Source organism: Haliotis rubra, unplaced genomic scaffold (assembly GCF_003918875.1).
Source record: "Haliotis rubra isolate DU_JTF1 unplaced genomic scaffold, ASM391887v1 Scf69, whole genome shotgun sequence".
Classification (NCBI taxonomy): domain Eukaryota; kingdom Metazoa; phylum Mollusca; class Gastropoda; order Lepetellida; family Haliotidae; genus Haliotis; species Haliotis rubra.
This window is the reverse complement of record NW_025767401.1, coordinates 1,879,222-1,906,793: the sequence shown is the minus strand read 5'-3', so window position 1 is coordinate 1,906,793 and position 27,572 is coordinate 1,879,222. Positions and strand designations below refer to the sequence as shown.

Here is a 27,572-nt window from a genome sequence, read left to right as displayed (position 1 = left end):
AGCGATCTTGCATCTTAATTCCCACCGATGGAGTTTCGATAATCCGTGTACGTTGCAATTAGTGAGATTCATAATTAGTGAAGCAACATGTTAGTACTTGACAGAGATCCTTCTCCGCTGACAAGTGACGAGCTGCTCGATTTCATTGACATGTGAGTAGTGTCGATTTCAGTGTTGTCACTGTCAATCACTGAACACACACGCTACGTACAAGTGTCATGTCTTCAAAAGTGTTGTGTTAGTGATATGATTCTAAACTTCCGGGAACGTAAATGAGCCTTGACAATATCAGGATACCTTGTCGGTAATATTTGTTTCCATACTACGTCTTCTATATGGGAGTTTAGAACTTAGGTTGATTTCGAAATAAGGCAAAATATGATTGTGGAAATATTGCAGTTATATACGGAATGTAATTGAATCTCCTTTGGTGTTTAACATTGTTCTGTTGTTTTAAAAAAAAATAATTTAATTAAAGCTTTGACGACCAATTGCGTTGAACAGTCATCTTGCAATGTAAACCAAATAGGACTGTATACATGTAATTACTGCAGGAAGGTAATCACAGTTATATTCCAAATATTAATGATTATTTATCGACTTTGCGTATTCAACAAAATAACTGTACACAGTTAACGAAAGACTGAATAAAAATGCTATAATTTCGTAAATTTCACTTCAGGGGGAATCTCTCAATCAATTTGTAAGAACATTTTTTACAGAAAGTAAACTGAGTCAAATTTATTAGAATTTAAAAGTGGCCATTGACGGTGTCTGACCCATCCTTTGATTCAACCTACTTCACACCAAGAGTGTAATTTAAATTTTATCATCCTAACATATAAATAATTCATACTACAAACTGTAACCGACGGCCATAATGAAAAACTAAAATAACCGTCCCTTTGATCAGTACCCATAAAACAAACGTGTTAGTTCAATATTTGGATCCGCTTCATAGGTGTTCTAAAATTAAAGGAATGTTTAATTTTTCCCAAATTAAACTGCCCAATTTCCCCATCATAATTCCACTTACACCCATCATATAACGTAATTACATGTCTGGGGTTAGGTCTCCGAAAACAAGGCCCCCTGATTCGCTAAATACTGAGCAAAACCTCACAACATCACTCGCACCGGTAGAGTCAGTATTTTGCCAAGGCATCCTCCCCACAAAAGCATATTTTTCATACGTATTATGACTCTGCAGACAGTATTGTTTCAAACTGTCTAGCACCGAGGTTCTTAAACGTTTAATTACATTTATTCGGATTTATGGTCGCGTGTGTTTTTAGCACTTAGTCGACATAATCTGAAGTACAAACGTTGATCTTTCGAGCATCGTAATGAAGAGTACATTGAATTAATCCTGTACAATTTAACACGATTAATTATTTTAATGGAATTTAAATTGAACTCAATTGTTAGGCTACTTAAGTCCGTGTTTCATGTTCGCCGCGTCTACTTCTAACACCGGAGTGATGCTTACCTCCGGCTCTCAATGAAAGGGGATAATTGATCCATTGTCTCTTTAATTGCGGGTGAAAACGTTTCTCAATCTGATATCGTCAAGATCAGTGTTATCCTTCTTTTAATACAGTTCTGTTTTTGTGCGAGATTATTGATTTCCGTGTTGTTTCAAAGTAAACATACCGTTTCCAGACATTTAATTGCATTTTGATAGAAATTGATACCAGACCTCGAGATGTACTACCAATCAGGGGTGGAAATAACCCATTGCCCGACGTCCGAGTCCAGTGTTTTTTTCTGTCGGGCAAGCAAATTTGTATATCACACTGTACCGGTGTCCAGTTGACTTTCCAATGTTTATTATGTTGTTTATTTAAAAATCAACAAGAAAACGGTTGGTATAGTGGGAAAATAATCAGGGCAAGTGACTTTACATGTGCCACTGTACCGGAGTACACTAGCAATTTTAAACTTATTTCCACCCCTGCCAATACATGTCCCAACAAGAATGTTAACCCGCTTTCAATAGCACATTTGTATTTTTTGTCACGATGTGCAGGTTTAATTCAAAAACATATATCACTCTGAACACAAGAACGACGACCTGTACACGTACACACACGATCGTAAACTGGCGGATATCGGATTCCAGTCGATTTCAAGTTCAGAGGATCCTGAGACGACAAAGGGACACAATCCTTCACAGCAAGTTGCCGTTGTCCTTATACGTGCAGCTGTATATTACTATGAATATACATTAATATATAAGACATGAGAAACTTCAGTTATAAAGGCAAATAAACCACTCCGTCAGCTTAACTTCGGACAGCGCCGTGTATATTGACGGATTGGCTGTTATCGTATTCATAATCTATATAGTTGAACAAAATAATATATATCCTGTTATCGTATTCATAATCTATGTAGTTGAACATTAAATATATCCAATATACCCTTCAACCATTGCTTTTAATTTTGCAAGAAGATCACGACGTAATATGAAATAATTATCAATATTGACCAAACTTTATGGATAACAACTTCTTTTATTTCGTGAGTCCGACGTTTCGATACAGATTATTGTAGCGTTGTCAAGCAGGAATGACTACCATGTCACATTTCCGCCGATTGGCAATTAAGACATTATCTGAAACAGACGTTGTTGCTGCACCACGTGTAGAATTTATATGTGAAGATCTTAACAGCTATTTGACTCAACTAGAAGACCGGGAACAGACATTACTAGCAAAATTTCAAGGTATACTAAACCCCTGGTAGCTTACTTGAATGAGAATAATCAACACTTTGAGCATGAAAATACCCCCAATCACCTCGGTGTAACATATGGTGTGGTAAAATGGAATCTTCAATGAGTAAACCTAAGTATATATAGTATGACCAGAAATTATTGAGAATTTTAGGAATATGTTTAATTGGATTTCTAGTATAAACAACCTTGACAGCTATCAAGTGCTTGGTTTCATTCAAGAGAGACAACTCCGTTAATCCTTTTTCATTAGTTTGTGAAGAGTTATCCCCCTTTGTTTACTTGCTAGCAGACGACATTTTCAGTGATCCTCAGTATGGATGATTTAGAGAAGAGGAAGTTGATTTTAGAGTATTATAGCAAGGACATCAGATCAGCTAAAGTGATTTCAAGTAGAACAGGCATCCCTTTGTCCACTGTTTATAGTGTTTTGAAAAATATTGCAAATGGATATGGCATTGAGCACCAGGGAGGCGCAGGTAGGCCCAGAAAATTGACTGTCGGTGACAAGAGGCGGCTTGGTATTCTTGTTTCTAAAAACAAACGAAGGAGTTTAGAAAACTTACGGCTGGATATGATTGATAGAGGAAGTGTGGCTGTCTGTAAGGAGACAATTAGAACTGAGCTGCATGCAATGGGTTGGCAGAAAAGTCGAGGAATTCCATCACCGATCATGAAACCTGAAGAAAAGGAGCGAAGGTTGAACTGGTGCTTACAGCATAGAAATTTTAACTGGGACAATGTGATTTTCTCAGATGAAAGTTCTGTGTGGTTGTTTCCTAATACACTGAAATTCTGGACCAAACAAACTGAAAAACCTTTGTATCAGCATGGTCCAGGACTTTCTAACTTCTTTGATCAGTAGTATGCCCCGCCGCATTGAAGCCTGCATTGCTTCCCATGGTGACTTGACAAAATACTAACTGTTCACCTGTCTTTGAATCTGGAGTTATGTTCTGCTAATAATCACATTTAATACGTGAGTAATGAGTGAAAAAAAATAAAAACTTACAATCTTTAAATTCTCAATAATTTCTGGTTTTACTGTACTATCTTGTGAGTTTGGTGTTACGCTGCTTTGAACAGTATTCTAGTTACATCACGGTGCGTCCAGGTGAATGGTGGTGAATGGGGGTGGGGGAGAAACCGAGTGATGCAGGTCTCAGCCGTTTACAACTTCAAAACCCATGAGCAGGGGTATGGTGCTGAGATACCTCGAAATATAATCAGGGCGGACAGGGATTCGAACCCACGACCACAGGTTTCTGGTGTGCCCCATCGAATTGCGGCGCCCATGGCCGCTATGTACTTCCGTGAAGCCTTGTTGAACATGTAGTTTATATCACTTTATAAAGACAACTGTAAAATAGGCAGCAGAAGTTTGGGGAGGTTGTTTTGTTGAATTACCTGGCATACAGGAACTGGTACAGCTTGATACAACACGTACTACTGGACCTCAAAGTTAACTTGTTATCTAGTTTGTCATGAAACGAGATGGTTATCAATAATCAAATTCAAGATAATAATTTATGTTCCTTGTAAAGCTACTGTTGATTGCATGCATTTTGATAGTACTAATCACTCCGCCCTTTTGAAATGGAATGGGTGAGTGAGTTGAGTTTTACGCCGCACTCAGCAATATTCCAGCTATATGGCGGCGGTCTGTAAATAATCGAGTCTGGACCACACAATCCAGTGATCAACAGCATGAGCATCGATCTGCTCAACTGGAAACCGATGACATGTGTCAACCAAGTCAGTGAGCCTGACCACCCAATCCCGTTAGTCGCCTCTTACGACAAGCATGGGTTCCTGAAGGTTCATTCTAACCCGAACCTTCACGGGTCTTGAACTGGAATGGATAGAGCAAGCCAATCCTAATGACTGTCAAAAGTATGATGCTGTCCAGAATGTTCTAATTTTATGTACAAAATTGCTGAAATCCAAAATGGTTGTACGGTTCCACATTCTGTCTTCGAAGTTGTACGAATAGCTAGCTATACAGTGACTTTGGTGAATAAATACATACTATCATGCACTTCAATGTTCCAGGTTTATTAGCATATCTATACAAGTATGCAAGACAACATGTAAAACGCACAGAAAATTTTGCTTTTGGCTGTTCTGATTTCCGAATAAACGTTTTACAAGCAAGAGAAAATTCGTTCACATTTTATGCCAAGTTATCAATCGGCCGAAGTATGGGCACAAGCCACGAATGAGAACGTTGGATTTTATGTGCTGTTGTGACGTCATACTGAGGTTGCACAAATCAATGACGTTATACCCATTGTCGCTAGGAAATGTACACGAATCAATGCCATGACGTCACAGTTGGCACCTCGCAACGGCTTCAATGGAGGAGTAGGAACTAATACAAATCCCAAATGAAAGTCCCCTTCTCCCGTTATAAATGAAAGAGGAACCGGCAAGCGGCGATCTGGGAGCGGAAACACAAATGTGGTAGGTTGCTCGGAGTACAGAGGATATGGTGTTGTACCATCTACAGGGTTCACGGTTCACGTTTTATCATAGACATTTAATTCAGAACAAATCTGGGTTCTGTGTGGAAAATGGCCCAACCCTAAGAGATGGTACTCTCCGGAGATACATGTACATAACCTGCTATTCAAAAGACAGTATACACTTAAAAAGTCACATTCATTCTGCTCATTACTATGTAGTGGACCCGTGAAGGTCCGGGTTAGAATTGATCTTCAGTAACCCATGCTTGTCGTTAGAGGCGACTAACGGGATCGGGTGGTCAGGCTTGCTTGTTTGGTTGACACATGTCATCGGTTCCCAATTGCGTAGATCGATGTTCATGCTGTTGATCGCGGGGTTGCCTGGTCCAGAATCGATTATTTACAGACCGCCATATACATGTAGCTGGAATATTGCTGAGTGCGGCGTAAATCTAAACTCACTCACTCACTCACTATGTAGTGTGAAATTGCAAGACTTATTGGTACACCTACAGAATACCAGATACCTACCAGCCATATTGTTTAGTGTCACGTCACCCTACCCCTAAACCTTACCCTAACCCTAGCCCTAAACCTAACCCTACCCTAACCCTAACCCTAACCCTAACCCTAACCCTAACCCTAACCCTATGTGATCCCTTCAGGTGTCATGTACACGTCACCTGTTGACGCATGTCATATCTACTTTCGGGTATGATACCGGTATGAAATACATCACCATCACAAAACCATGTTTTGTTGGTTTCATGTGAGCTACCATGAAACATGGGGACACTTTCTTTTGTCCAGCACTGTAGTCATCAGGACAGAGTATGCCCCCACCCAACACCTTTGGGGAAAAAGTGGAGCTGATACAGGTCGGAACACGTATCGATGGTTTGCCTCGCCCTGATACAGTCATTAATAATTCACCATGATTTATCTCATAAATTTCACTGACAACTGCCGTTTACGTCGAACATAAAATTCACATCCTACCCTATGTCCAACTAATTTTACAAAGATACCTCATTCTAGTGCGTAAATAATTATTGATCGCATGCTAAATATTAAACTTCTTTTTATAAAATTCAAAGTAAAAGGAAAATAGAGCCAGACCCTCCATTTTAAGCCACATACAACAGCCCTGCAGTAAGATCAATCATAGTATGCGAAGGAACATACAATGCCCAACAGTATAGATAAATAAAGGGCCACAAACCTGAAACATTGGTGTTAGGAAATATTCAGTCTTAGGAAAAGTGTGATGGTAGATCATTATCATCAACATCATCATCATCATCATCATCATCATCATCATCACGTAAAACAGGGATGTGCGGGCATGGTAAATATGCACTGTATACATGCTGAGTACGGAGGCAGACAGACCATTTCAATCGGCACCACAACGCTTTTATTTTGCGGAAATAAAGTGTGTATCCTTTTATTTAAGATGTTTTAGATAAAAAAAAACAAGGTCAAAGTATCTTTTACATTACGAGTTTACATTACCAGTAATCATATATATGGGTCAAATGAATTATGCATACATCTGCAGACAGTTCTAGATGAAGCTCCTCAATTTACCACGCAGTTGCGTCCCCTGTTATACGAGGATCTTGATAATGATGCTTGGTTTGTCAGACGCCATTATACACACGCTTGAAGGTTTTGCCAAATTTGTGCTCGCTTACGATCTTGCCTCTCTTTGGGATCACTCCTGACAGTAATCTGTCCATCCTCTATATCTGCAGGAGTCGCATTCCGGGAAACAAACACTAACAGTTATTGTAGGTTTCCCGAATTGCTGGCCCTGGAGATATAGATGATGTCATCTGTTTCGGCCGTGACAGAATGAAACCCAGTTTACTCACGCATTCGACGGATTATACTCGTGTTCTTTACTTTAGTGATACGTTAGTCTGTCATACAGACCCTGAAGCAAATATATCCAAGAAAGCCCACACAAGTCTAGAAAATGTGGCAAGTCTAGATTAGTCTCAGGGCTCCTTTTCATTATATATAATTTTTTTTACTATGAACTTTTTTCAGTAAAATATGTTCATTCAGAGACTAGTTGTTAGTCTAGTGATACGTGTGTCTATGTACGTGACTGTGACTAACAACATGAGGCTGATCACCTCTTTGTCCATCTTCCTGCAGTTTCCACAACCGGATCGTCAACCCAGTTCCATGGCGTCTGTCGAAGGCCTACAAGAAAGCCCATCCGGCAGACTTCCGCTCGGAATATCAGGAGGTAAAGTATGATGTCATAACAACGTTGTTTGTTTAGTTTAGTTACATGTACGTGACCCGAGACACGTGTTGTGTCAGATTGGGGTATATTGGTTCAGATCGGTTCAACTGTTCATGCCACACTGAGTTCCGGGAGATGTTGCAGTAATGTATTAAATATGCCGATACTTCACTCTGGACAATACACAATATGATGCATCAACAGCAATGTCAATGTACCCACTTGAAGGGAAGGGATGAGTGTTGTATAACGCCGAATGGTCGTGTGTGAGTGAAGGTTAGACCTGACACAAGGAGTGTGGGCGGTGTGTTAATCTGACACACGGGTTGAGAGGTGTGTTAATCTGACACACGGGTTGAGAGGTTTGTTAGATCTGACACACGGGTTGAGAGGTTTGTTAGATCTGACACACGAGTTGAGAGGTTTGTTAGATCTGACACAAGGGGTGAAAGGTTTGTTAGATCTGACACAAGGGTTGAAAGGTTTGTTAGATCTGACAGGGTTGAAAGGTTTGTTAGTTGAAAGGTTTGTTAGATCTGACACACAGGGTTGAAAGGTTTGTTAGATCTGACAAGGGTTGAAAGGTTTGTTAGATCTGACACAAGGGGTTGAAAGGTTTGTTAGATCTGACACAAAGACACAAGGGTTGAAAGGTTTGTTAGATCTGACAGAAGGGTTGAAAGGTTTGTTAGATCTGACACAAGGGTTGAAAGGTTTGTTAGATCTGACACAAGGGTTGAAAGGTTTGTTAGATCTGACACAAGAGTTGAAAGGTTTGTTAGATCTGACACAAGGGTTGAAAGGTTTGTTAGATCTGACTACATGGTTGAAAGGTTTTTGTTAGATCTGACACAAGGGGTGAAAAGACAACGTTTGTTAGATCTGACTCAAGAGTTGAAAGGTTTGTTAGACAAGGAGAACGGTTTTTAGATCTGACAGAAGGGTTGAGGTTTGTTAGACTGACTCAAGGGTTAGTGACTCAAGGTGAGGACAACGTGTTAGATCTGATTCAAGGGGTGAGGACAACGTGTTAGATCTGACTCAAGGGGTGAGGACAACGTGTTGATCTGACTCAAGGGGTGAGGACAACGTGTTAGATCTGATTCAAGGGGTGAGGGCAACGTGTTAGATCTGACTCAAGGGGTGAGGACAACGTGTTAGATCTGACACAAGGGGTGAGGACAACGTGTTAGATCTGACACAAGGAATGTAAACAGTGTGTTAGATATGACACAGGATGTAAGGGCGGTGTGTTAGATCTGACACAAGTGTTGAGAGCAGTCTGTTAGAAATGACACAAAGGGTGACAAGACAATTATTCTGTGAGCTATGTTGTCTGTGACAGGCGTACAAGTGGTGGGAGTTCCAGCCCCCGAGGGATCCCCTGAAGCCTGTGACGGCCAACCACGAGACCAACGCCGTCACGGACATGCAGTCGCTCTACAGGAAGGACTTCGTCACCCATTCAGTGAAAGAAAGCAAAGTAGGAATGTGGTTTACAGCAAACTAGTCATGTATTAGCCATGTTGTCTGTATTGTACAGGCTTTACATGTAGGCATGCCAAATGCAGATATGGTTCTCAAGCGGCAAGATAGCAATTGCCCGTATTTCTATAGCCTATGTATTTTAAGCGCATTGTTATTATATATTTCTGATGCCGAAACTTTCACTTCATAACGGGTAACATACAGTGAATGAGTGAGTTGGGTGTCACGCCGCTTTGAGCAATAATCCAGCAATATCACAGCAGGGAACACCAGAAATGGGCTTCACACATTGTACCCATGTGGGGAATCGAACCCGGGTCTTGGCGTGACGAGCGAACGCTTTAATCACTAGGCTACCCCACAGCCCCGGTAGCATACAGACAGTTATGACCAGTCCCACCAATAACAACGCTATGGAATCATGTGCGCAGCTATACTTCTCGTTCCCCACAAACTACCAGCCTCAGTAATCCAGTGTATGTCTCATTTCTACAAAGGACGTACATATAATGCGAGTGAGTGAGTTTAGTTTTACGCCGCACTCAGCAATATTCCAGCTATATGGTGGCGGTCTGTAAATAATTGAGTCTGGACCAGACAATCCAGTGATCAACAGCATGAGCATCGATCTACACAATTGGGATACGATGCCATGTGTCAACCAAGTCAGCGAGCCTGACCAACCCATCCCGTTAGTCGCCTCTTACGACAAGCATGGGTTACTGAATGCACATTCTAACCCGGACCTTCACGGGTCACATATAATGCACTGGGTAGGCGACATGACAGAGAGCATACCGAGTGTATTGATGAAGCCGTATTCGTGTCAACTATATTTCTTAGATGTTTTTGCGTTACGTCACGTCACTTTAATGTATCGATCAAGATACTGTTCGCGATCAATCTTTTGAAACTACTTTTAGCCGAAAATTAAAACAACATTGCCGTTTTTTCATAATTCTAAAGCAATGGATTGTTTTTACAAAAACAGAAAGCTTTATTACTTTTCTTTTTTAACGTTTTCTTTTGATAAAATGTGATATTTGAAGAAACAACACCGGTTTTTAACAGTGTCATGTGTCAATATATGTAACGTTATCACAAGACGAACCCCATTTGGCCAGTCCATGTGTAATATGACTGTATCCACTGGTGTCATATTGCAGAAAACACGCTCAACACCCGGTGTTTTCGTTATAATATTTACCATCCTTCAAGATGAAGATAACGCCAATAATGTGAATTTAACATGAGCAGGTATAAAATCTGCCCTCGTTATCGGACAGTCATCAGACGTCACAGTGCTACCTGTATACCAGCCTCTCTGGAGTGAACTAACAATTGTTATCAAAGACCACCACTCCCAGATATCGGTCCTAGCCCTAGACTTCCTTGTTTCAGGGAAGTAAGTATATGTTTACAGACATATAGAAAGAAAAGTGAAAAGGTTACTTTTCTATCCATGTGTGGGAGACTAGTTTCTCCTCTTCTCCAAAACAGAATATTTCCTGAATTTGCACAGCTTGGTGTTCAATGACGTAGTATCGATTGTGCCGCTTTAGGCGCCAGGTGGGCTTGTGCAAACAAAGACTAAACGGAATCTATATTTCCTGCATTACACTAACACGGGGGCAGATTTCAGTGTGAATTACAGAGGTTTCTGTAACACAGGTAAGATAATCTAGACATTGCACTATTTGCCGTGTTGTTGAAAGAGCTTGAAAAATCGTGCGTTAAGTCAAATGGGAGCGTATTTGTACAATATTCTGTATTCTCTGACTATACACCAGGAGTTCGTTTTACATATTCAAGGACACGGGGTCGCAATTTGTGGATCGGGGTCAGCGTGTTTATCAATGAAATATGCTAGGTGTTGGAGCGAACACTAAACAGGAGGGAGGTTTGTTTCATAATATATTAATATACAACCTTTTGTTTCCCTGTAAAGTTGGTCTGAACAGAAACTAATAACGTAATTCGGAGTTGAAACCATGCCAGTTGAAGTGTTTGTGTGATTATCTAGGCAAGGATTAGTGTATGTCGTGACTGATATTTCTTCTTTAGGTAAACAACCAGAGACAGGCTTAAATTTGAAATGAGTGTTATATAACTTATTGGGTATAGTGTTCGCTCTCTGAAAGTCATGATATATATGTGTACTTTGAAACACACACGAGAAGAATATGTTCGAGAGCAAAACAAGGTACGATAATTATTCTTTCTCGAGCCGATTTCTCTTAGTCAGGACGGTGATAGTCAAATACTCAATATGCACATTACCTAGATGTGTATTTGTCCCCCTTAATAATAATAATAAGTCATCTTCCATAGCGCACAGTCTCCAAACACCAAGTGATTACTCGCGGCGCTTAATCAGAATCTGATTATTATTACCCCGGATAACCCAAGCTGCCTGTTAGGCGCTAGAAGGTTATAGTCACTTTCACATCCAACCTGGTACCCATTTTCTGCTGGGTGAACAGAGGCAATTTTGAACAAACTCACTTGACTAAGGTGAGACCACATGTATCACATGTGCTTTGTTGTGGTGCAGGACTGAAGTCCTAGAAACTCTCAGGAGTCAAGCTAACAAACACGGTCACTCATCCAAGGACTACCCGAGCTCGACGTTGCTTAACTTCAACTGACTCGTGACCTGAGCTCTATGTACAGGACCACACGCCACCACAAGGATCCGCAGATTCTTCCCCATTCTTGCCCTTTCCTATCAGCACCCAATCGTTATCCTGTAGGCCTATAGGTCTACATCGCCATATATTGGGCTATCCCCCCACGTGAAGTCACCACGCCGTGAAATATAACTGAAATGCTGTTAAAGCAGCATTAACACTCCCTTCTCACCGAGCAAGCGTGGGGTAGCCCAATGGTTAAGGCATTAGCTCGTCACGTCAAAGACATACATTCGATGCCCTACATGGGTACAATTTGTGAAGCCCATTACTGGCGTCCCACGCCGTGATATTGTGGGAATATTGTTTTAAAATGTGGCGTAAAACCATACTCGCTCACTCACTCACTCAGTATCCATAGTGTTGGTACAGATAAACTCATCAATTACTTGTCATGTTTTCCAGCGCGCACCCATCAAGCAGAAAGATGAGTACATTGTCCCTCGACCCAAGGCCCGTTTGAGGACCACATACCGGTCGGACTATACCGAACAGGTGAGCCGCACGGGATGTTTAATTCCGTGAGAATCCAGGTAAATATTGATCTTCAACAACCAGTGCTCGTATGGTGAGCTGACCTGGTTGAGGGACATCATCGTATACCAGCTAGATCGATGCTGATCAGTCACTGGATTGTATGGTCCAGGCCGGACTATAGCCGGGTACGAAACAACAAATACAGTGTCAACGTGATTGTAGGAGCGCTTCACACACTTACGAAATGTCGTGCACCAATGACGTCGCGGCGGATTTACTTCTTGATGAAAGAATCGCGTGTTCTGTAACTTCGCTGAGTAGCATATGTTGTATGAAGACCCTCCACACACTCATACAAAGCCATGATGCATCCGTTTAACATGCTCGGCACATCTAAGAAGTAGTATTAATATCTTGTGAAGCCAGAACTAGAACGGATTAAGAAGCATGATTTCATAATTATAATTTCATTAACCTGGATCAGTTGGTCATTTCCCACTTAACGTAACACATGAATTCATGTATATATTTTTCTGTTCTTTAGAACACGCTCTCTCTATGAAGCATCTATGACGAGTTTAGGACGCTTCGTGTGTTGTGGTTAAGAAAATGTGCAGATCTAAAGTATGAGGGGTTACCTCCCATTAACAGAGCCATTCTTTGTGTCAAAGATATTTGACAAACAGTAAAGTTGGACACTAAACTCGGTCGTCCTGGCAGCAATCGCTTGACTTTAGAATGTTTTAACTAACTACACAACAATATTCAAGCACTGTGATGTAAATAATCGAGTTTGAACCAGACAATCCAGTAATTGACTTAATGAGGATGTACACAAATGGGTTACGAAGACATGCTTGTCTGCGAGCCTGAGCCCCGTTTCACATAACGATCGTAACGCTAAGGTGATCGTACCTCCTATACTTTAACATAGACTTACGACAGTCGTAGGGCTACGATCGCAATGTGAAACGGGCCCCCGACCTCCCTTTCTCGCTAGTCGCCACTTCAGCAACCCACGACAATCGCGGGTTGCTGAAGACCAATTTTAACCAAGATCGGCGCAGGTGCAAACCACATGACGTAATTTTATTGTGCAGGTGCCAGGGTAGCGTATATATACAGGTAACAACAGGTAGCCACCTGCATAGTGAAGACGCGCATTGTACTATGGATTTATTCAATTTATAATATTGATATGCTATTGCTGAAACCCTGTTACAAGAATGGCCACTCACTTCGGATAGTGAAGGGCCCAATATCGGTAATGTATATTATGAGCGTAAACAAAAGAGGTTTCAGGATTTTCTCATGTAAAACTAAACACAAACATATTCATTCACGCTAAACTGCAGAAATGTAAACAGTAAACCAAGCAAATTATGCTGAAGATATAGACATTTTAAATTTATAAAAGGTTTCTTTGGTGAGCATTTTAGCAGTTGAGTTGATGAAGAATAATGACAATTATTATGGATATACAACTGATTGTTTTTGTGGAGGCGACGTTTCCACATAGATTCTAATGTCGTTGACAATCTAGAATCTATGTCGAAACGTAGCCTCCACAGAATAAAAGAAGTTGTATATCAATAATAATTGTCATTTTTCTCCTTGCAAAAGGTTATTCAAAAAAGAAGAAGAATTATTCATCATTCATTGTACTATGTTTTCCCAGAAACTTTCAGCAACCAATTCGTTCAAGCCAAACCCGGTTTACGAGTCCCCGAAGGTCAAGTTCAGAGGTCAGTCTGTTTACCAGAGTGCGTACGAGGCTTACGAAGCGGAACTAGCACGATCATGTCGGCCATCCCTCATCATGCCAGTTGAAGGTATTGAGGTCTCCAAGGCGACAGATGGCAATAATGTCTCTACCTGCCAGGTACGAAAATATGTGCTTGAGTGTTCTGTCTTTCTTTGTTCTTTTTCTGGGTGCTGTCGGTGTAAAATTGATACTTCAACTCTGCAGAAATATTGCATATTTTTTACTTCTGTGCTCAGAAGTATTTTTCATATTTTCAAAATTTAGTTACCGAAAAATATCATTGTGTTGTTAATAACATATTACCGAATAAGTCTCTGGTTTGTTCGTTGTATATCGCCGCACTCAGACATATTCCAGCTATATGGCGGCGGTCTGTAAATAATCGCGTCTGGATAAAAAAAATCCAGTGATCAACACCATGAACATCGATCTACGCAATTGGGAACCGATGACATGTGTCAACCAAGTCAGCAGCCCTGACCGCATGCACGATCCCGTTAGTCGCCTCTTACGACAATCATGGGTCACTGAAGATCAATTCTAACCCGGATCTTCACGGGTCGATCAAATATCTGGCACTTAGCGGTACAACAAGAGTGAGGTTCATCCCAGCGCGTTTTACATTATATTACCGTTCACGTATTTCCTTCCATCAGTATATTTTCACAATTTCCATAACGTTGATACTCTCCTGCGTATTTACAATGCTTTCATATTATTGAAAATACGTTCCGATTTATTGTCTTACGATCGCTTTACGTTTTTTTCAGAGCTACTCTTTGGGTCATTGCGTTATGTACTCGCTTGTATTCATCTCAGTTGGGTATCCTAGTCTTCCTTTGAGTAACCAAATAAATTGTACCCACCTCACTCAAACTCAATTGGGTATTTTGCCATTTGCCATTAATTGTAAAAATATAATAAAGTTTAAATGTTTAATTGGGATCTGTAAAATATGAGAAACTATAAGAAAGACTGCAAGTTGCCAAGTTCATGTGTTGAAATAGAACCTCTGAATATACCTGTTATTTTATCTATGCACCTGTACGCAAGCTATGGTGTGTACGCATGTATGATCAAATTCAATGAGTATTTATATAAATTCAAGCGTACTTGTACGCAATAGACTTAATCAGAATAGAGTTTTCACATAAATATTTGCGTAATTTACGCAGATACGCAACTTATCTGTACCTCTGATTTTTTTGGGTCATACTCCAAAAATGGCTGTCATATCACCCTGCGTGCACAGACTTGATTTTCACGCCCACGTGGCGACAATATATCACCAGGTTTGGTCGGTTGCATGTCATCGTACACCGCTGAGTGGGTGTGCTCATGTTATCAATCACTGGTTGTCCTGGTCGAGATTCGATTATGAATAAGCCACATTGTTAAAAGATTTAACCGCTTACTATAACGTAAACAACACCCAAACCATGTTTCTCTATAGGACAGCTACCCAGCGCACAAGAACGTGGAACGCCCGTCTCTAATCATACAGGATGACAACAAGATCCAGCCCGACGGGCCGTTCGACAGCACCACCATGTATAAATCAAACTACACCAAGACAACAACGAAGGCACCACGAAAAGCCATAGGTAAGGTTAAGATTAACGTCGTGTGCATGGTGTCTTTGACAGGACGTCGAGGCTATTTCTGTGACAGGACTGGGAATCTACTGGTATCAGGAGTTCAGATTGAAATAATGGAATTGTATGTCATTTGCTTTATCAAAAGCCTAGGTACTTCTCAAGAGACACTAAAGGACATCGGTTTTCCAAACGGCTATTGTTAATTTGTCGTCACAGATTGATAATGGTAATATGGAAAAATCTTGTGTTCTTTACCTTCTTTCGAGTAGTGAGTAAGTATGGTTTCATGCCGGTTTTAGAAATGTTCCAGCAATGTAACGAGGGGACACTAGAAATGGGCTGCACACACTGTACCCATCGAACCCCTGGTCTTGGGCGTGACGAAAAAACGCTTAACCGCAGGGGCGGATACAGCTTTTGTAGAAAGGAAGGATCTTTTTCGAGAGTTTCAATGGTTATTTAATAAACTTGAGGACAAAAGTGGGGGTGCGCACCCCTGCACACACACACACACACTGGATCCGCTAGACTCCCCCCCACCGCCCCTCTTTAGAGCAGTAAATAAACGAAGCGTGAAATGCCATCTTTACTAATCCTATCCCTGTCGCATTTCGGTGCAATGCAATCGACAATAATGCAGAGGATACGGTCTCACTAAGAATTTGACTTGCGCAATGGCTACCTAAAAGGCCATTCCTGTGTTAAGCGCGATATCGTATGTCAAAGAAGCCATTAATTGGTGACCTAACAAGAGTATAAGTTATAATAACACCAAATGTTGTCTCTTCTTGTCTTTATAATCGAAAATTTCAAAAAGGCACACAATTCCAATTTGTTACTAAAACGACAAATGCCTGTGCGAATTGTTGATTAATTCACACGCACACGCAGGTGCCTGGTTTCAATGCTGTCGTAGTGCTATTGGTCTGTCGTAAGTCCAATACGTTAACATACACATTTACGACAGTCGAAAAGCTATAGGTTGGCACGGTGAAACGCTGTCAACGCTTTCGAAATCTTAAAGAGAATCTCACTCTTGTTTCAACTGATCAATTATATCAAGACTTACGTTCAAATAAAATGTGTACCATTGTTTAGGTTTGGTTGGGTTTGGTCGTTGAATGGGGCTGTCTGGATCTTTTTACATGTTAACAAGCTGACTATAATCTATAATCTGAGTAAATAACGTAAGTTGTCAGCTTAGAGTGTGAGGGACGCCCGAAGTGATGCATGTCTCGGAGATATACTGTGTAAAACAGACAAGCACTGGTATGGTACTGACAAGGGAATACTAAGGGTCCACTTTCAAAAATCACAGGGTAGTGTTTTAAGTGGCACGTGTGCCCTTTAATAGCATAAATCTTCCCTCTATGCCAAAATTATGAAAACACGTTCGCCAAGTGAGGACGACCCGGTTCCAGTAACATCATGAGCACAATGAGTGAAGTCAATTCACAATTGCTTCATCTGCCGTGATAGAGCGTCCTAAAACTTCCCCCATTCAATAACGATCACCGTGAGTGCGACAGCTTCTTACAGCGAACGTGACCTTGACATTGGTAAATATTCGAACGGTCGTAAACCTACAAGTAAATCATTCGCCCGCTGTCGTAGTCAGTGTTCGAAGACACGGATCTATACTGTCCATCACGACGCTTTTGTTCAAATCTCACAGGCCAGCTGCCCCCCAAAGCTATTGACAATACTAGATTGCAGCACATACGTACATTTCTGCCGCGTCCGTGTCGTGTATGGTGAGGTGAGACACTAATATTTACTTTCTTTACAAAAGCCATAAAACCTACATAAATACATATTTATCAGTTTCATTTGCACCAATACCACCCTTTGTCTTCTTCAAATCAGTCATTTGAGTTTACTGGACATTAAGGACGCTAGGTGCAGATTTAAGATGAATTTTCACAGCACCTGTAATGTGGCACGCGATCTGTTATCTGTGTAAATATATATTCAACTCAAAAGAGGTTACAGAACTCCTGATTCCTTCTTTTGAGCAGTTTATGTGCAGCCACAACATGTTTTGGTACACACACATACCATGCTTTGGTACACACACATACCATGCTTTGTATCACACACATACCATGTTTTGTATCACGGACATACCATGCTTTGTATCACACACATACCATGCTTTGTATCACGGACATACCATGCTTTGTATCACACACACACCATGCTTTGTATCACGGACATACCATGCTTTGGTATCACACACATACCATGCTTTGTATCACGGACATACCATGCTTTGGTACACACACATACCATGCTTTGTATCACGGACATTTTAAAGCTTTATTTAGGCTGCAGTTAGGTGTCATGAGACAGGTGGTTCATGACGTGGGATTGCTGCTACGAAGATAAAGTTTCTATAAGCTCCTGCATGACTGCTATTTCAATTTCATTGACCCGTGAAGGTCCGGGGTAGAAATGATCTTCAGTAACCCATGCTTGTCGTAAGAGGCGACTAACGGGATCGTGTGGTCAGACTCGCTGACTTGGTTGACACATGTCATCGGATCCCAATATTGCGTAGATCGATGCTCATCCTGTTGATCACTGGATTGTCTGGACCAGACTTGATTATTTACAGACCACCGCCATATACCGTATTTCCTCTAATGAGCGCCCGGGAGCTTATTCTTTCAACGGACTTCCAGTCCCGGCGCTTATTAGAGGAAATAAGATAGTTGGAATTATGCTGTGTGCGGCGTATAACTAAACTCACTCACTCAATTTCATTGCCCCCCCACACACACACACACACACAACGCATTTGCTTCGCCAGAGGGTCATATATGTGTCGGAACTGAAATTAAACAATTTACCTCAAACTACCTGGCCACATGATACACACAGGGTTTGGGTTTATATATTCTACCGTAAAGTGGTTCAATGTACGTCTCTACTTTGTTTTATAATGTCCCATTGGAAATATTCCATTAAAACATTTTCTTTAGTTTAAGTAAATTGCATTTACTGGTCTACATATGAATTGATATTAACAACCTTAAAACATTAATAAAATGTCTCTATCAGCAAAATAATCTGGATCAGACGAACCACAAGTTTAAATTAGATACTCTAACTGTAGAATAACGACACACGCGCAGTTCTCGTGCAATGTTCACTTTCTTTTTGAACAGTGAGATTTACGCCTCAATAGTTCAGCAATATCACGGCGTGGGACACCAGGAATGGGCTCACACATTGTACCCATGTGGGAAATCGAACCGGGGTTTTCAGCATCACGAGCGAACGCTTTAACCACTAGGCTACACCGCCCGCTTTCTTTTCAGGATAGAGTGTCAGGACAAAGTATGTGTCAGATATATTAAACTCAACAAACGAGTGACTGAGAATGTCGACGCAAAGCACGACGTCTATGACCAGCTGTGTATCCGGGAGTGACAACTAGCTTACTCAGGAACACAGTAATGTCGCACAGTAATTATATGGCAAAATGTGACACCAATTTCGTTCAAATCAGATCAAATCTGTGCTCGCTGACGATGTGTGTCTCTTCAGAGCGCCATGCTCTGACGTCATTATCGTCTATGACGTCAGCCCGTCAGTTGTTCTTCACCTCCAGTATCGAGAACATGGCGGCTCCCGCGTCATAAATTGACGAAAACTCCGTTCTAGGTGCTGATGTAGTGGCCTGTCAGGTACATATTGATTCGTTGTCTATGTCACCCACAAAAGATTGCAAGGACACAGACAAAATCTGTTCCAATAGAGAGCCTTGATAAGGAATGGTCATGTCTTCTAACAAATCGATGTGTCAAACGGTAGGACTACTGTACTTATTTTTGCGTGAACTGAAATAAAGTCTAAACGTTATCTCAGGCCTCCCCAAAGATTATCACGTTTAGACTTTATTTCAATTCACGAAATAAAATTATAATTTTATAACGTACGCATCGAGCAGGTACAAATTTACGGTATTACCCGAAGAGAATGAACGGAATTTCTCATATGCAGTTGATGTCTCTACAGTTCCTAGCTTCTTGTAGCCTCACAACTGTTGAAGAAGCAACGAACTTTGCCACTTGGCTGGTCTCTGCTTCCATAATTATATATCCCTCCCTATAACATCGGAGAACTCCCACCGACGTCATGGCATATATAACCCTTCGTCATGGAGAACTAGAGGTAAAAAATTAGACAGATCCCATACTGTAACTTACACTTACGACAGGGCGTAGTGCTATATAGTAAGACCACTTCACCGAACGGTGTTGTTTATGTGCTTGTTGCAGAGATAATGTCATATATATACTAGCCACATAAAGAAAATGTGCATTGTCAAAATATTATCCCAGTTGATAAGTATGATAACAATGTCAAAGGTACATATAAACTTTAATGGAGGGATCATGAGACCATAACAAGTCGGGAGAATTTCAAATGAAAAGTCAATCACAATGACGTCACGAGTCCACAAGCGGGGCAGGGGTCAAACGACCATGTCACAAGCTCAATAACGGGTATGTCCACCATCGGCATTGAGAACAGCGGTGCATCGACGACGCATAGAGCCTATCAAACGTGCAAGGAAGGCTTGTGGGATGTCACGCCAGATTCTCTCAAGTTCTGTTGCAAGGTCAAGGACGTTATCTGGCGGATGAGGAAGACGGCGTAGACGTCGATCCATGTCGTCCCAAACATGCTCTATCGGGGAGAGATCCGGTGAATTTGCAGGCCAAGGCAGTAAGTCAACGTTGTGGTGTTGCAAGAAATCCATAGCAATCCTTGCCGTATGAGGGCGGGCATTGTCCTGTTGGAATGTTAACCATGGGCCATGACGTTGCAGAAAAGGAATTGCCACAGGTCGAAGAATCTGATCCCTGTAGCCCACACCAGTTAAGTTGCCCTGAACAATCACCAAAGGTGTTCTTCGGCGTGCTGTTACTCCACCCAAAATCATCACGGAACCACCACCAAGGCGATTCCACTCCAAGACACAGACCTGTGCATAACGTTCTCCCACGCGTCTATAGGCACGTTGACGTCCATCACTATGGGAAATGTTAAACCTGGACTCATCTGTGAAAACAACATTTCTCCACCAAAACAAGGGTCTGCGGACATGATTTCGGCACCACATTCGGCGAGCTTTTCGATGACGTTGTGTCAGGATAGGCCGTATGGCGGGACGTCGTGGTCTGATCCCGTGATGACGTAAACGTTGTCGAACTGTGTTGGGGTGGATACGGCGAAGTCCTGGGATGGTTCGGGCAGTCATCACTGCAGTCTGAAACCTGTGGCGAAGATGGGTCACCCTTATCCATCTGTCCTGTCTTGGCGTTGTTACACGTGGACGTCCAGAACGTGGCCGATCGATGACGTCATTTGTGTTCTGGTAGCGTCTCACCAGTGCAGAAATGGTGTTCCGGTGGCAGTGAAAATGTGCAGCCACTTGTCCTTGAGACATCGCCCCACGGACCATCCCAATGGCCTGATGACGTTGTGCAGACGTGAGCCTTGGCATGCTATGCGTTTCAATAGCCGTTTAATTTTTTGAACGATCGCAAGGGCAGGGGTTGAGCTTTCCAAAGTGACAGTATTGTGTGGCATTCATTTGCTCTGTTTCTCTTTCCCGGAATGCACGTGCAACAACGTATTGCACGTCTCAAGGACGAACCCACTGACGTCACGGAACGTGGCACGTGCATGCATGTTGGATACATGTCACTAATCTCTGAGTTTAATAACCTTATGTGTCTACACAGGTTTGATAGATTTAGATTTTAAATTTTGTATGCACAGTTTCTTTATGTGCCTAGTATATTCTGACTCCAGTCACTGATCCTTACAATCGTTATGTAAGCATCAGTTGTTTCTAGAACTATGCCAATATAGACATCATAGAACACTTTACGCTAAAATATATCGTTCTAATCCTCGGAGCAGTGGGACTTAAAAACACTTAATATTTTCTAAACGTCTTCATACTGGGATGTAAGGATAATGTGTTACTGAGATCCTTTCCACAAATCGCTAAGGTGATCATAATTCCCATACGTTAACGTAAACTGTACATTACGTAAACTAAGAACGCTTGTGGAACGCGACCCTGAACGGAATTTCGGCTGCCCAAGTGTTCACATTTCCGTATACCAATGCATTTTGTTCCAGTGAGGCCAGATACTTACCCCAAAAAGGCAGCCACCATTTGAGGCTGTGTCAACATTCATGGCCGACTACAAGCAGCATAAGAACGCGAGGCGGGAGCCGAGCTGTCGACCCCCAGAGGCCACGGTCGTCGTCGCCGACGTTCCCTTCGCGAAAGAGACTACGACGTCAACAACATACAAGTCGTGGCCGGTCCAGCCCAAAGAAAACCACACGTGGGCTAAGAAGGCCGAGTACAAGCTACCTCCCGGCAAGCTGCTTTTAAACACTACATATACGGTCAGTGAGTTAATATTAATGCATGTTTTATTCATTCACATTCTTGTATCTCGTGACATCTATTGTACATAATACTGGTTTTTTCTCAATTTCCAGCATCATTTAAAATCGACCATTAACAGTCATCTGACATTGTATTAGAAAGCAGAATTCAATGTGTGCCAACTTGTGTTTGAAAATACGAGTATTCCTCCATTATCGTTTATAAAACCATATATCTCTAACATGTTTAAATTTGCAATACAGCTTAAGAATTCTAAGTCAGGGTGCAATCATTAATTGTGAATAAGGATGTGGAGGATACTTCTGTTTTGCCCAATAAGAACAAAATAAAGTTAATAAAATACCTAAAGAACACGTGTTTATGATGTTGCACTGACCAAAGCGTAAAGTATGGGCTGAAAAACACTTCGGTAGAGAAATACTCATTTTTATTTCAGATGGATTACCAAAATCCGATCCCTCCCAAGCCACGTGCCATCCCTAGAGTTCCGAGTGGCGCCGGCCAGGACATGATCAAGCACGCGAATGGTGACTCTAGTGGGGACGGCAACACTGTGTACAGGGGGAGCTATATGGCGTGGCAGAATACACGCCCCGCCTCACCCTACACCCCCAAGAGGGAGTATGAAGCACCCAAAGAGCAGATGGCCAATTTATCAACACAGCAGAGTCACTATCGGGGTGAGAAAGCAGCATTTGGCCAAGCAACAAATAATCACCAACGCCGGGCTACTTGCTAAGACTGATGAACACTGTAAATGCTCATCTTGCTTGGGCCAAGACATGTCATAATCTAACCACCCAATCCTCATTATTTGGCCCAAGGACACATGTTGGTAACTAGATACGTATTTTACCATAGGTACCCAGAAAGAACGCTGAAAGAACGCGTTCACCTCTTTAAAAATAGTCTGCGCAATTTTAGTTCTCAGGCAGAAGAGTGCCGCAGTCCGCACTGCAGTTAGCTCCCTTAGCTGCCGCCGCGAAGATCATGGTTAAAATGTTAGGATTGGTCTTCAGCAAGCCATGTTTGTTGTAGGAGGCGACTAGTGCTCAGGGTCAATGACTTGTTTAACGCATGTCATCGTATCCCAGTTGCGTAGATCGATGCTCATGCTGATGGTCACTAGATTGTCTGGTCCAGACTCGATTATTTACAGAGCGCCTCCATATAGTTGGAATATTGCTGAGTGCAGCCATAAACAACAAACCGACAAACTAAGCTGCCGTGATCCTCTGATCGAGGATTGGAATCCCAGATTGACAACGACTTTTGTTTTGTCAACTCCTAACATCTGTTGGATTCAAAACTTGGAAACGTCCATGAACAGCTTAACCATCAAAGAACAAGACCCTGTCAATGATGGACCTCAACCCATTACTGGGGGTCGTGGGGTAGCCTAGTGGTTAAAGCGTTGGTTGGGCACAATGTGTGTAGCCTAGTTCTGGTGTCTCCCGCCGTGATATTGCAGGAATATTGCTAAAAGCAGCGTAAAACCCAACTCACTCACTCACTCTACCTATTACTGCATCCGATCCTGACTTTACTTTATAGATAGAAACATACCAATTAATAACCTATATGAAGACGTTCTGAAGACAGATAGTGATAGAAACCTGTGATGCCCTTGTAAAGGAACCAGTTTATTTCTGTTTCTGATATACAGCTTGACATATATTAATGAACAAATTTAGTACATCAATGAAGACTAAAGACACAATCTTCCGGAATAAGTTTCCCAATATCACTAAAAATAATGATAGTCTGAAATGAGGGACAGACGTTTGAAGCATTTGTTTGATCAGATAATCTGGAGGTTGTTATTAAGTGACTGTTTTGAGCCAAAGCCATAAATCTGAATTAAGTAGTACTACATACAGTCAGAAAGGCAAATGGGCGCCTATTTAAGCCAAGGTTAAATAGGTGGATTGTTTATTGTTCCCTTTCATTTACCATCAGTATATGTCTTGTGTTGACAGGGGAGCAGACGAAGAGAGCAGAACTGTGTCGACACATTTCGGAGAGCACCGGCGGCTCAACCAGCTAAAAGCATGTGCTTCCGAACAACATATAAAGACACGTATACTGGTGGTGTTGCGCGGCCAAAAGTAGTCCCTCTTCTTTGAGCAGTAGCTCACCTGGTGTAAAGACTTGCCCTGCTACTACCTGTGTCCCAGGTAATGTGGAAACCAAGTCGCCGGCAGAGACAAACACCACCAGCACAGTCAACGTGTCAAACGACTCGGGCGTCGACGTCGGCAAAGTAGAAAGTAATTAAAATGGCGGAAGGATGCAGTTCACTTGATCTCAAAGTGAAAATAACACAAATAACAAATTGAAAACATATTTTTTTATGAACCCTTTCGCAATACATCTGTTTTATTCTGTTGTCATTAAACCCGCATAATGTGGCTTTTATACGACGTTTCATTTCGGTGAATGATTTGAAATTGATAATTTTACTAAAGATCAAATTGGAAGACATTTAAACTTTCATATAACATGCCATGACATTGTAACCTTACGTGGATTTAAACGTGTTTTCTGTATATGGTACTATTTTGTACTCCTTTACTGAATGTACGAATGTATTTGAAATAATTTCTGAGTGTCGCATATTCAGTGGTTTGTGATGTAACTTAATATTTTATATCCAAATATTGCAACTTGTATAATTTACATGTGAGTTTCTCATGATCTTTTCTGAAACATTTCATGGAGCATTCTATTTTGATACAATTTTAATACAGAGAACATTGTCTTTACACTGGACCCGGTTATTTGTAGATATTTATCCTAGAGTTCCGAGTGGCGCCGGCCAGGACATGATCAAGCACGCGAATGGTGACTCTAGTGGGGACGGCAACACTGTGTACAGGGAGCTATATGGCGTGGCAGAATACACGCCCCGCCTCACCCTACACCCCCAAGAGGGAGTATGAAGCACCCAAAGAGCAGATGGCCAATTTATCAACACAGCAGAGTCACTATCGGGGTGAGAAAGCAGCATTTGGCCAAGCAACAAATAATCACCAACGCCGGGCTACTTTGCTAAGACTGATGAACACTGTAAATGCTCATCTTGCTTGGGCCAAGACATGTCATAATCTAACCACCCAATCCTCATTATTTGGCCCAAGGACACATGTTGGTAACTAGATACGTATTTTACCATAGGTACCCAGAAAGAACGCTGAAAGAACGCGTTCACCTCTTTAAAAATAGTCTGCGCAATTTTAGTTCTCAGGCAGAAGAGTGCCGCAGTCCGCACTGCAGTTAGCTCCCTTAGCTGCCGCCGCGAAGATCATGGTTAAAATGTTAGGATTGGTCTTCAGCAAGCCATGTTTGTTGTAGGAGGCGACTAGTGCTCAGGGTCAATGACTTGTTTAACGCATGTCATCGTATCCCAGTTGCGTAGATCGATGCTCATGCTGATGGTCACTAGATTGTCTGGTCCAGACTCGATTATTTACAGAGCGCCTCCATATAGTTGGAATATTGCTGAGTGCAGCCATAAACAACAAACCGACAAACTAAGCTGCCGTGATCCTCTGATCGAGGATTGGAATCCCAGATTGACAACGACTTTTGTTTTGTCAACTCCCTAACATCTGTTGGATTCAAAACTTGGAAACGTCCATGAACAGCTTAACCATCAAAGAACAAGACCCTGTCAATGATGGACCTCAACCCATTACTGGGGGTCGTGGGGTAGCCTAGTGGTTAAAGCGTTGGTTGGGCACAATGTGTGTAGCCTAGTTCTGGTGTCTCCCGCCGTGATATTGCAGGAATATTGCTAAAAGCAGCGTAAAACCCAACTCACTCACTCACTCTACCTATTACTGCATCCGATCCTGACTTTACTTTATAGATAGAAACATACCAATTAATAACCTATATGAAGACGTTCTGAAGACAGATAGTGATAGAAACCTGTGATGCCCTTGTAAAGGAACCAGTTTATTTCTGTTTCTGATATACAGCTTGACATATATTAATGAACAAATTTAGTACATCAATGAAGACTAAAGACACAATCTTCCGGAATAAGTTTCCCAATATCACTAAAAAAATAATGATAGTCTGAAATGAGGGACAGACGTTTGAAGCATTTGTTTGATCAGATAATCTGGAGGTTGTTATTAAGTGACTGTTTTGAGCCAAAGCCATAAATCTGAATTAAGTAGTACTACATACAGTCAGAAAGGCAAATGGGCGCCTATTTAAGCCAAGGTTAAATAGGTGGATTGTTTATTGTTCCCTTTCATTTACCATCAGTATATGTCTTGTGTTGACAGGGGAGCAGACGAAGAGAGCAGAACTGTGTCGACACATTTCGGAGCACCGGCGGCTCAACCAGCTAAAAAGCATGTGCTTCCGAACAACATATAAAGACACGTATACTGGTGGTGTTGCGCGGCCAAAAAGTAGTCCCTCTTCTTTGAGCAGTAGCTCACCTGGTGTAAAGACTTGCCCTGCTACTACCTGTGTCCCAGGTAATGTGGAAACCAAGTCGCCGGCAGAGACAAACACCACCAGCACAGTCAACGTGTCAAACGACTCGGGCGTCGACGTCGGCAAAGTAGAAAGTAATTAAAAATGGCGGAAGGATGCAGTTCACTTGATCTCAAAGTGAAAATAACACAAATAACAAATTGAAAACATATTTTTTTATGAACCCTTTCGCAATACATCTGTTTTATTCTGTTGTCATTAAACCCGCATAATGTGGCTTTTATACGACGTTTCATTTCGGTGAATGATTTGAAATTGATAATTTTACTAAAGATCAAATTGGAAGACATTTAAACTTTCATATAACATGCCATGACATTGTAACCTTACGTGGATTTCAACGTGTTTTCTGTATATGGTACTATTTTGTACTCCTTTACTGAATGTACAAATGAATGTATTTGAAATAATTTCTGAGTGTCGCATATTCAGTGGTTTGTGATGTAACTTAATATTTTATATCCAAATATTGCAACTTGTATAATTTACATGTGAGTTTCTCATGATCTTTTCTGAAACATTTCATGGAGCATTCTATTTTGATACAATTTTTAATACAGAGAACATTGTCTTTACACTGGACCCGGTTATTTGTAGATATTTACAATGGTATATTACAAAATTCTATTATTAACAGTTTTACTCACTGATATACACTTTAAAGGCTTAGAAATTGCATATACGGAGTGTGCCTATAAATCTGTTTAACATATGTTATATGGCAATGGTTTCACAAATATTTGTGTTTGACACAACAGACGGGATTTATACGGCTGGTCTGTTTTCAGTGTGTAATCTTGTATAGGTCGCCTCAATAAAGAGAAGACATGTTTTTTTTCACAAACTTGTGTATGTTTTCTGTGCATCTGGCTTTCCATTGTCACATCTCAACGAATTAATGTGGTCTATTACAGGATGTCACATCTGAAAGTGGCATACCGCTCGAGCTACAATGAACTTGCTCCAGAATACATTGCAGTCTTTTGGGACGTCATTGGTTTACGTTCTTCTATTCGCGATGTAAACAAATGCTTCCTTTCCATCCTGAAAGTATCTTGTCATGGCAAACGGGCTGATTATGTTCACGGTTCAGAGAAAGTGTACCTACCTTCGGCAAGGCCTTTAGTCCAAG

At 41.4% G+C, this 27,572-nt stretch overlaps 1 protein-coding gene across 1 annotated transcript; it reads left to right on the top strand.

Annotated features, from left to right (window-relative positions):
* Positions 1 to 5,053: 5,053 nt before the first annotated feature.
* LOC124258279 (stabilizer of axonemal microtubules 1-like) lies at positions 5,054 to 27,277 on the top strand. The gene is made up of 9 exons (XM_046692344.1): positions 5,054 to 5,200; positions 7,369 to 7,462; positions 8,808 to 8,945; positions 12,046 to 12,135; positions 13,796 to 13,999; positions 15,336 to 15,486; positions 21,650 to 21,921; positions 22,362 to 22,605; positions 26,224 to 27,277. Exons 1-9 carry the CDS (start codon positions 5,151 to 5,153, stop codon positions 26,520 to 26,522), a joined length of 1,542 nt encoding a protein of 513 aa, XP_046548300.1. The 5' UTR covers positions 5,054 to 5,150; the 3' UTR covers positions 26,523 to 27,277.
* Positions 27,278 to 27,572: the final 295 nt, after the last annotated feature.